At 39.5% G+C, this 12,093-nt stretch overlaps 1 protein-coding gene across 4 annotated transcripts in view; it reads right to left on the reverse strand.

Moving 5' to 3' along the window:
* Positions 1–12,093, reverse strand: part of LOC134224891 (vacuolar protein sorting-associated protein 16B) — a 92,707-nt gene that overhangs the window by 19,502 nt on the left and 61,112 nt on the right. Inside the window, exon 6 of one of the 4 annotated variants that reach the window (XM_062704537.1) lies at positions 1,484–1,669. The exons of the other annotated variants lie outside the window; for them this stretch is intronic. Within the exon in view, the coding sequence (XP_062560521.1) occupies positions 1,505–1,669 (165 nt within the window). The 3' untranslated portion in view covers positions 1,484–1,504. Of the gene's footprint in view, positions 1–1,483; positions 1,670–12,093 lie in introns of those variants that run through there. 4 annotated transcript variants of the gene reach the window in all.

The raw sequence follows: 12,093 nt of genomic DNA on the forward strand, positions 1-12,093 counted from the left end.
TTATTTGTGGATGGACTAAAGATGAAATCATAACAGTTTGACATTTGAATTTGTTGGAATATCAGGTAGTGTGCGACGCTTCGTTGTAGATCGAAGATGGATAAGAAGCGGGCGCCGGTTAGTTGTAGTTGCTCTTTGGTATAGATTAAGGAAGTTTGTTAAGGATTATTGTATATACCTATTGTTGAATAAAGAGAACTGCAGCTGCTGGCAGAATTATCAGTCAGTAGCCTGCCGTGGTGTAGAGAGGGAACTCTAGTATTTGTTGTTCTTCGTGAGGGGGTTTCCTTCTTCTGGCCAACAGAATTGGCCTCGGAAAATTATTTTTTCGTTTTCCAGTATAAAACATGTGCAGCTTATAACTGCTACTGAATATGCATTTCCTGTTTTATATCTTTGACAGTTATAAAATGTAAAACTCGGGAAATTAATATAAATTTCCAAACGAAACTGTTCGAATTTTTAAAACTACAACGTCTGTTGAAGATGGCATTTTCACAGTTTCAATTTCATTTGCAAACTCCCATCTCCCATCAAACTCCAATCAGGGTAAGCCAGATTAAACACGACGAGCGATGCGACGCGACGAGACTTACGTAAAAGAATAACAATCATTACCAACAGGCTGTCACATTGCACTGTCGCGTTGCGTTTATTCTGGTTTGCCCCTTAGTATGTACAAACACAGCTGATCTCAAGACAAATCGATTAGTGAGAAAATCTTGCAAACCGGTTCATCCTTTCGTGAGTTGCCATCCTTGAGAGCACTAGTTGCGCAATATACGAATCTAAGTAAAAATAAGAAGAAGACACACAACGGTGTTAACTTTGACAGATCCTTCAGCACAGCATAGGAAGATCATTTTAAAATGCTTATAATAAATTCTAGTCAAAATGTAATTAAAATCTGATTGAAGTATGATACGGAAAAAGTTCCGAACTGTATATGATAGATACATTTTTGGAAAATATTCAAATAATTTTGATAAGCTTTCGAATATGTAATTCAGAACTGTTTTCCGTATCCTACATCAATCAGATTTTAATGGATTAATGAAAAAGCAAAATTTGCCGCTATGAAACGAGTAGATAGCGCCACCGTAGACCAGTTCCTTCAAAACCTCTCACATGTCAACCTACATATACAGTAGCGACTTTGTTTTGATGCGGTGAGTGCAAAATGAGTTACCTAAAATAATCCATTACAATTTGTCTAGAATTTATCATAAGCATTTTTAAATTATCTCCCTAATCCCTATGCTGTACTGTAGGATCTGTCAAAGTTAACACCGTCGTGTATCTTCTTCTTATTTTTACTTGGATTCGTCTATGATGCGCTATAAGTTGAACGCGAATAAAATCGGTTTACGCGAGTTCGAAACTCGATTCTCAACTGGAACCATGATATATCTATATAACAGTTCCGATCGGTCGATAAAAATGCTCTTATGAGTCTCTAGTTCATTATTGACAACAGAATGAGTGCTTCACCGATGAATTTTATTTATACGTATATATATGGAAACAATATTGATAAGTATATATGGATGTACATAATAAGTTCGCATGAACGAAAACGCTTCACGGAAAAATAAATACTCACGTCCAAAGTTGTTTGCACATCGATGAAGTGATGCGAACGGTGTGCGTCCGAGAGTCCCGATGAATCCTAAAAATAACTGGATTTGTAGTAGTAGGCGAGGGCGATTCATTCACTTCATACAGGTGAAATCTGGACAAAACCGGCTGGCGCAACCTGATTTTTTTTCGAACGTGGTGCAATAATATCGGATGTGGTAAATACATATACGCATTATTTGAGTAAAGCGCACTGTAGACAGATTTGGATTTTCCAGATTTTGGATAGTAACAAGAATATAAATAAAAATGTTGAAAAATAGCTTGCGTGTGTACTTATGTGGATAAGCGTGTTTGTGAGTCATACCGACAAACAGTTTCTAATGTGTATATGCACCTGTCCTCGAAATTTTGCGCGCACGTGTTTTATAGACACTTGGTTTTATAGACCAGAGGAATCAATCGAATGAATCGCCTGCTTTGAGCGTGCTTACAGCGGCACACTAGGAGTTAACTTTCTGAAATCAGTATGGCGAAAGGCATCTAAGGTTCGATTTCTCAAAATTAAGCACTTTAATCGAAAAAATATTTGGTAGGCGTAGTAGCAGACACCATCCCTCATAACCGGTACCAAATAGCTTTTCATTATAGATAGTAGAATCTATAGATAGTGGAATATATAGATGAGCGAAGATAAATCCTCTGTCTCCAAACGAACTGTCAAACGTGTCTCCAAACGAGCATGACGTCACGATTTCAATGGAAACGTTAAGGGCTGTGACGTCATACGCGCGTGTGCACGGGCAAAAAAATCGACTCAGCCATGCTTTCGCTCATCTATAGATTCTACTATCTATCCACTATCTATACTTTTCATGAAAAGTTCCTCATTTTGAGAAAACCCGTGTTAGATGTCTTTCGCCATACAAATTTCTGGCGGCTAACTCATGCTGGCTATTTGCGCATATATGATAGCGCCTGGATGTGGTAGCGGCGGGTAGAAAATCAGCCACTGCCAATAACTCATTCGAAAAACATAAATAATAAGCCTGGGTCTGTCTCATCTGGAGCTTTAGTCCGATTCGCGAATGAATCGCCTTGCTTTGAGCGTGCTTACAGCGGCACACTAGGAGTTAACTTTCTGAAATCAGTATGGCGAAAGGCATCTAAGGTTTGATTTCTCAAAACTAAGCACTTTCATCGAAAAAATATTTGATAGGCGTAGTAGCGAACAGTTTTCTCCATAACCGGTACAAAATAGTTAGATGGCTTTCGCCATACAAATCTCTGGCGGTCAACTCATGCTGGCTATTTGCGCATATACTATACTGCCGCTGGACGCATAATTGTCCCATGTGTATAGGGAATCGGCGGTGCATAAATAGTGACTTTTTAGTGACTTACCGTAATCCGGGGGAACATTGATCATTTTTTTAATGAATCGTCTGCTCTGAGCGTGCTTACAGCGGCACACTAGGAGTTAACTTTCTGAAATCAGTATGGCGAAAGGCATCTAAGGTTCGATTTCTCAAAATGAAGCACCTTAATCGAAAAAAATATTTGGTCGGCGTAGTAGCGGACACCATCCTTCATAACCGGTACCAAATAGTTTTTCATGAAAAGTTCCTAATTTTGAGAAAACCCGCGTTAGATGTTTTTCGCCATACAAGTTTCTGGCGGTTAACTCATGCTGGCTATTTGCGCATATACGATAGCGCCTGGATGTGGAAGCGGCGAGTAGAAAATCAGCCACTGCCAATAATTCATTGACTTGCCAAAAGTTGAACATGTTCAACTTTCTTTTTCATGCAAGTGAATTAAATTTAAGTGTTTACACGTTCAATTTGCGTTCGATTCAAGCGACTTGCTCAATTCACTTGCCTTGTCTAAGGGTAAAATCAGCAGTGATTCAAATCGTTCGGGGCTGTCAGTTTGAATATGAATCTGAAACATTCATTTTCTGTCTTCTCCAGCATTCGCAAGAACGTGACCAGAACCGAAATCGACTGTTGGAAAGTGCTTTACTTCCATCTAAGAGATAGCGATTAGTCCCAAATCATTATCTTTGAACGGCTTGAAATAATGCAACTCGCAAACAATATTCTAGGCTTGTAAAACATTCGAATTTGTGCGAATCGTCTAGTGCTAATGCTAATATCAGGACTTGTGCCCAAATCGGTATTACCTAAAGCTATGTCCATTTAGAATCCGGAATCATTTATTGTATTGCAGCGGCACGAAAAGTGACCGCTGCAAGAATTCTTTTACAGCAGTTTGTCTACCTAGACGCCCACTTGCTGTGGTATAAATTTCACGAAGTTTCGTGCAGCGTGTCAAAAATTATTCCAGATGGAAGCCGAAAGAAGAAAAAAAAGTCTGCACACCCACGTTGATAATCCTGTCATCGACGATGGAACCTACGTCAAAATGGATTTCGGACAGCTTCCTAGCCAAAAATTCTACATGGTGACGGCACGAGGAGTAGTTCCTGCGAAGTTTAAGTTTGCTTTTTGGACAAACTTGCAAAAAAACGTATGATTTTGGCAAGGGATATGTAACTGTGTGACGAATAAGGCGATGGACTCGAAGCTGTACAAGGAGGAATGTCTCAACAAACCGCGGTCGAATAAAACCCATAAAGGTCCCGTGAAGTTTTGGCCAGATTTGGCGAGTTGCCACTACAGCCGGGAAGTCATCCAGTGGTACCGCGATAATAACGAAGATTTCATCGATAAAAACATAAATCCACGCAACTGCCCACAGCTCCGGCCCATCGAGACATTTTGGGCAGTAATGAAGCGGAAGCTTAAGAAAAGTGCAAAAAGTGGAAAAACAGCTCGGGTCGCGACTCAGATGAACAAAATGTGGAAGAAATGTGTCAAGGAAGTTGACTCCGGATGTGTGCAACTTTTGATGAGAGGAATAAAGAAGAAGGTGCGAATTTTCACTAGAAACAAGAAGAAATTATTTGTATCAATAATTGTTCCTTAAAGTACAGTGAATTACCCTTGTTTTGATGTATTAACCTTATTTGTACGTCAATCCGTTACCGAGATACAGATGATTTTATTATTCCGGATTCTAAATGGACATAGCTTGATTTGTCCTACCCACGACTCGGAACGTGGATGCGCCTCTGGCCACTGCCAATAATTCATTGAAAGCTTTTATTTGACTGGTATATTGCATGTATAATGTAGGGTTACTGCTCTTTGAATTCATAATATGCACACATATTAATATATCAATCGAAAACAAAGTATTGAAGTTCAAATTGCTTTGAACTCAACTCATTTTTTGCAATTTTATCAGCAATGAGCATACGCAGCACTGCAAAAAAACTACTCATCCATCAAGCGTGGACATTAGTCATTCTCTTGATACATAACTCGATAAATATGAAATTGTACTAATATTGAATTTGTATATAGGATTTAACTTTCCATTACGCGTGAAAACGTGTTGATCATATTTGTGAAATTCAAAACCAGCGATTGTTTCTGATAATAGCGAAGATTATTCTAGTTTAGTCCGCATTTTACCCATTCAAAACAAAATGTTTTTTTTTCTCATGCAGCAGTTGAAAATTATCAGTCAATCAGGGTTTAATGTCAGTATCTTCCACTAAAGCAACTTACCATTTGTTGTACGTAGGTAATTGATAAAAAAAAGCCGTTTACATGGTCTTATCTTATGATGGTACTGCAAACATCAATGCAAGGTCCCACGGACATCGTATATGCACGATTAGTGAGTGGAATCTTTTCAATGACATCATACGCCAAGCGTCAAGGTAACACGTTTCAATTGGCAAACAGTCAATTCATCTCAATCAAAACCCCCGTGACTTACAGCCTTAAAGCAGATAGAAATGGGAAGCACTATAAGCCATTTTATAAAAAGCTCAAATGACAGGAGACCTAACACTAATATTTACATTTTACAAGGAACATTTGGGAAAATGGAATGAAATGATGATGATGATGACGAAATGATGATGGTTTGCATGCAAATTTACCAAAACAAAGACCGAGCCGTCCACTCAAAATTTCGATCAGTTGTTAGAATCTGTCTCATAAAATGGCTTATTCGAAGGAATAAGTATTACATTTGCATGCTGACCATCATGGAATCTTGCATGGTACAATAATTATTATGTGGTTAAAATATTAGACGTGATGCCATTTTCATCGGATTACTGACCAGTAGATGGTAAGCAGCATTTTCCTTTCGAAAACTCCAACTACTACCACTACCAAAACTAGAGGAAGACCTAGTGGTGTTGGTGCTGAGGTAGTGTTTGATGGGGATGTGTTTGAAGTTGTTGAAGAATTTGTTTACCTTAGAACGCTTGTGACATGTGACAATGACGTTGCCCGTGAATTGAAAAGATGTATTGCTGCTGCGAATAGGGCCTTTTACGGATTACGTAACCAGCTTAGGCCCCACAGCATGCAGACGGAAACTAAATTTGCTCTATACAAAACTCTGATTCTACCAGTGACCCTTTATGGACATAAAGCGTGGACGTTAAAAGAGGCCAATCGTGCTGCGTACAATACTCGGAGGGAAACTAGAAAATGGTGTGTGGCGCAGACGCATGAATCATGAGCTGTATCAAATATACGAAGAAAATATTGTGAATCGTATACAATACGGCAGACTTCAGTGGGCTGGTCACTTAGTGCGAATATCGGAAGAAATATTAGCGAAAATAATATTCAACAGAGATCCGGATAGGGGCCGGCGAAGGCCACGAACACGCTGGCTGCATTCGGTGGAATCGGACCTGGGGACCCTAAACGTTCAGGGAAACTGGAGGAACATCGCCCAAGACCGACAATTATAGAGCTCTACAATACGCCAGGCATAGGTGTAACGACGCTGTAGCCAACCAGGAATCCAGGAAGGATATAGAAGTAAACATATTCCGGATAAATAGAGTTTTGAATTAAATGGGTTATGTGTCCGGCAGTGGGGCATCTCCCTCTAGCCTTACTGTCCAGATTTAAAAAATAACGAACAGACTTGAAAAAGCATTTGACTGGGCTGGGATCAAGTCAAAGTGTAACCCCATCGTTGTAAGTTACCCCATTTGTGGGTAAGTAGTTTTGACCCATTAAAATTTAAAGGCTTGCTACTTTGTGCAAAATTTGAGTACTATTTCAAACGAAAAAGTCTGCGCATTTTCGTTTCTCTCGTTCAATAACTCGACGACGAAAGATTCAGCAGGCTTCACTAGTTACTAGAAGCGTCCGAAGAATGTGATGGTTTGGTCTTCCCGCCTCAACAAGGATCGAGTCTCGCTCGAGAAATCGAGCAAATTTCCCTTGAAAATTTGGATCGGATGCAACAAACAATTTGCATTTATGGATTACATGGAGGAAGAATGGTAAGAACTTTCGATTTTCATTTATTAAATACAAATTAAGCAATCTAACCTATTTTAGTTCACGAACGCAATCAAAGATGATTCTATATGTTCATATATGAACTTTGGAAAGGCGTCGATTCCGGGATTGGTCTCAGAGGAAGCCACTGTAGATGTTCTTTGTATCCCCGCTGAGGCTGACAGAAGATATAAAATATCGATCTAAATAGTACACTCGGTCCGGTGGGTGAACAGATAACGATGGTATGCGACCCGCTGAGGCAGACAAGCGAACATGGAGTTTTGATATTTATTATGAAACTAAATCGCTTAATTTGTATTGAAATAAAATAGAAATTATTACATTGGCCCAACCATGAACCCCCTGTAATGTGACTTTTGTATGGTGAATTTCCTAAAAATCAAATTTCAAATGATTTCTGAAAACAAGTGTAAAAAATACCCATTTACGCAAAAATATTTTTTTTGATAATGGGTAAAAAATACCCCTGAATTTGACGTACAGGCCTTTTACCCATTAATGAGTAAACGATGTTTACTCTTTTAATGAGTTGAACTATTTAACTTCATAGTGGGTACTTTTTTACCCATTAAAGAGTATTTTGCTGGCACAGTGTAAGGCATTCATGTAGACTGCTGTCAGGTGAATTAAATAAATAAATAATAATAATAATAATAAATTGCCATAAACCCTTTTAGGCTGTGAACCATTCCACCGATTCGTTTAACTTTTAGTTAAAATTTGACATTCCGATGGTTATTTTCCCATCGTGGTTAAAATTTTACTCCGAAGCCGACCCATTTGAGTTTTGACAGATTGATAGTTATTTGGAACGAAATGGATTTGGCGCCAATTTTCTCGCGAACAAAGTTTAACTATCGAACTGTCAAATCTAACCATGCTCCGGAGCAGGGTTATTTTTAACCACGGCGAAATAACCATCGAACTGTCAAATTTTAACTAAAAGTTAAACGAATCCGTGGAATGGTTCACAGCCTTAGCAGAGCACTCAATCAACACAACTATGGCTTTTATTTGAAGAGTGGGGAAAGGAGTACAAAATTTATCCACACCTTCTTTATGGACGACTTGAAGCTGTTTGCGGAATCTGTGGAGAAGCTGCACCAATTTCTGCGGCTTGTAACGGGATTCAGCAACGACACCCGGATGGAGTTTGGTAATCGATAAATGTCGATCCATACATCTACACCGGGGTCACCTGGTGGATGCCGACAGTATCCGCGTCAACGAACAGGAGGAGATTCGAAACATGATTGAAGGCGAAACGTTAAAGTTCCTAGGTTTCCTGCAACTGAAAGGAATTCGCCATACGATGATCAAGAAAAAGCTGCAGGAAAAGTTCTTGCATCGTGTCAACGGTATTGTTACGTAAATTAACGTATATTAAATTCAAACATTCAAATCTATTACCATGTGAACATTAGGGTCTCGCCGACATTTCTCACCAACACGAACGCAGGTTCGTGGTTGCAAACAATCCCATTTGATTTTGCCGTGACAGCTGCTCGTGGTTGCAAACAAACCGAGTAAAAGTGTGAGTGAAACGTGCGTGTACGTACACGATCGCTGAAAGCCTAATGAGCATCCCTTTTGACTAATCAGTGTTATTTATAAGTCCTGAACTGATTGTTATCAGATGTTTGTCAAATGTTCTGACTCTTGTTTTGATCTGTCCATGTTATTTTTGTGCTCGACTTATTGATGTAATATTTAACGCAATATCTAACTAAAGCGTTTCGATTGTACTTCGTGAACTGTACGTGTAAATTAAGAATTATGTTGATCAATCGCAAGCAGGAAAAATAGCATTTGGAGTACTGTTTCTATCGTGATTAAACACTGATCGTCGCCGTGAAATCACTGCACTCGCACGACCACGAAGCCGCCAACGAACTATTTTTCGCTTTGCATCGATCGTCGGCTTTCGTATCATCAGCAGCTGCATCAGCCATCCGGACGATTAAAACAGTAGCCGTTCTGTTTGTGCTATTCTTCGTTACATCCCCAACTGCTTGGACGAAACGACCAATTAATGATGGATCATTATTGCGGCAAATGTAATAAAGAATTTTGCGCTGAAGATATCGTCGTATCTTGCGATGGGTTCTGTGAGGACCGGCGTCAATTTCACGCAAAATGTGGAGGACTGAATTATGATGAAGGGTGTGCTTGCTTGCATTCTAACATTTTCTGGATGTGTGACAGCTGTAGGCACACAATTGAAACCGGCCGCTTTCGCTTAAGACAGCCTTCAACATTGAATATCAACGAATCGACAATAAAAGATGAAATAGTTGATTTGAGAACGGAAGTGCAGCGTATTAGCAAGATAGTTACTACTTTGGTTTCAAATTCTTCAAGTAATACTGTATCGAATCAAACAATGCTTAACCAGCATTTATCCTCAACTAGAATGATGGATATATTCCTGCTGAAATGATAAACGATCAGTCTGTCCAGCTTTTTATTTCAAACATCGCGAGTGATGTAACAGAAGATGAAATTAAGCTTATGGTGTGCGAATCATTAGGAGCCGAACAAGTTTCATACATAAATGCCTAGTATCCCCCGCAGTGGCGTAGCCACGGGGGTGGTTTTGGGTATAAAACCCCCCCCCAGAGACAAAATTTTTGGAAGAAATTTTTTTTTCGAAAAAATAAATGTTCAGAAAACCCCCTTCAGACCAATTTTCTGGCTACGCCACTGATCCCCCGGAAAGATCTCTCTTCTCTTGATTATGTGTCGTTCAAAGTGGTTGTCGACGCCCGTCATCGTGATTCTGCGCTGGATGCAACCAATTAGCCGCCTGGTGTGTGATGTAGAGAAATCTTACATTGCTCGAATCCTGTATGGAGACCTACCAACCAAGATTTCAACCATCGTGATAATATCAAATGCTACTCCAAATTCTATGTATTTCATTGTATTTTATAATAGTTTTTCTTTTGATGTGTTGAGTTCATTGTTAATTGTCAATATAGTTCGAAATAATTTAGATTTTAAGTAGTAGTCTGTACGACCCAGTCGAAGGCGAATGATTAAATAAATAAATAAATAAAATGTGTCAGATAGAAATATTTGTGTCCTTCGCAATTGTGACTGATGTGAGTGAAATACTCGATAGATCGGACGTAAAAGATTGGTACTGGGTTCCATCGAAACAAAATATTGCAGATTCTTCTTCTTCATATTGGCATTACATCCCCACACTGGGACAAAGCCGCCTCGCAGCTTAGTGTTCATTAAGCACTTCCACAGTTATTAACTGCGAGGTTTCTAAGCCAAGTCACCATTTTTGCATTCGTATATCATGAGGCTAACACGATGATACTTTTATGCCCAGGGAAGTCGAGACAATTTTCAATCCGAAAATTGCCTAGACCGGCAACGGGAATCGAACGTCTTACCGCACGGCTAAGGAGGGCCCCAAAATGTTGCAGATGATGGAACTAAATGGGACATTAAACCGGATTTTACACCCTATGACCACCTTGTTAATCACCCACTATCACAAGAAATTCAACCACCAAAACCACGAAGCCATTGTGAACGAAATCCGACAGAAATTCGTAATTTCTCGCCTTCGTAATTACTACAGAACTGTACGAAGAACTTGCCAGCAATGTATGAATGATCAATCAATTCCGCAACCACCAATGATGGCGGATCTCCCACCAGAAAGATTGGCAGCTTTCTCGCGCCCCTTCACACATGTCGGTTTGAACTTTTTCGGTCCCATGGATGTCGCTATTGGAAGAAGACGAGAGAAGAGGTGGGGCATGATCATCATTTGCCTAGCAACACGAGCGGTTCACGTGGAAATAGCAAACTGTCTGAGTACCGACTCATGCTTTATTGCTCTTAGAAACTTTATTGCTCGATATTGTAATCATTGTAGATCCTAGCCTTCCACGAAATTGCTGGCCCAAGGGAAGGATTATTAGTACAAATGTCGGCAGAGATGGACGAATTAGGTCAGCTACAGTGAAAACGGTAAGCGGTGTCTACGAAAGGCCGGTAACAAAATTGGCAGTGCTGGACGTGCGACGCGATGGAGAATAAGTCAACCAAGGTTGCCATACCCGGGTGGACTGTTGCCTACCCCATCCGTACGGCACACATCTTCACTATCCAGCAGTACCCCTTGTTTGAACGTTTGACGTTGTCATTGTCATCCCAGCCGACTCGTCTGTTTGCCGAGAGCCTGAAGGTTGTCATCGCCGGTACGATGATACTGTGTTGATGTTTATAGACCATTAGAATAGAAACCAAAACAGATTTCGTGATGTATATCCGTGCAACCACTTGTAAGTGTTCGAGCTGAGTAGGAATGAGGAGATGCCCAGACAATGCTGTAGTTCATTAACAGTAACCACTTGTAAAGTCCATATTTGAGTTAATTGTTCACAACGTGTTTTTCAGTACTATTAGAGAATTAGATATTGAAATAAGAATGATATGGAAATGCTAATATCATCTTCCAAACTTTGACGTACATGTTCATGATAGAATTCATGAATCATGATAGAAGGGGGAGGGAAGAATATCAGTGTGGAAGCCAGTGGAGATATATCAGCTTCTACACTGAGCATTTCCATATCATTGTAAATCGTTTAACAGCTTCTACACTTAGCATTTCCATATCATTGAAATAAGGATCAAATTCATTTCTATCGTAAAACTTCAACGTCGTCGATTTGTTACGTGAGGGAGTGTTACGTAAATTAACGTATATTAAATTCAAACATTATCCAAATCTATTACCATGTGAACATGAGCATCCCTTTCGACTAATCAGTGTTATAAGTCCTGAACTGATTGTTATCAGATGTTTGTCAAATGTGTCAGATAGAAATATTTGTGTCCTTAGCAATTGAAAACCGAATTTGTAAAATTTGTAAACGCAATATAACGGACGGAAACGGCAAATTTGACAGAAAATATATGGGCAAACTGTCAAATTTTCCGTTTCCGTTGTATTGCGTTTGGGGCTTAAATATGATTATATTAATTAAAGAATGTATAGTAATGAATAAATTTCAGCTTTTTAGCTGACCAAAGACGGAACCACATTCGTCTTATTTCTTCTGTAAGAGTCGGT

The sequence above is a fragment of the Armigeres subalbatus genome, chromosome 3 (assembly GCF_024139115.2).
Source record: "Armigeres subalbatus isolate Guangzhou_Male chromosome 3, GZ_Asu_2, whole genome shotgun sequence".
Classification (NCBI taxonomy): Eukaryota; Metazoa; Arthropoda; class Insecta; order Diptera; family Culicidae; genus Armigeres; species Armigeres subalbatus.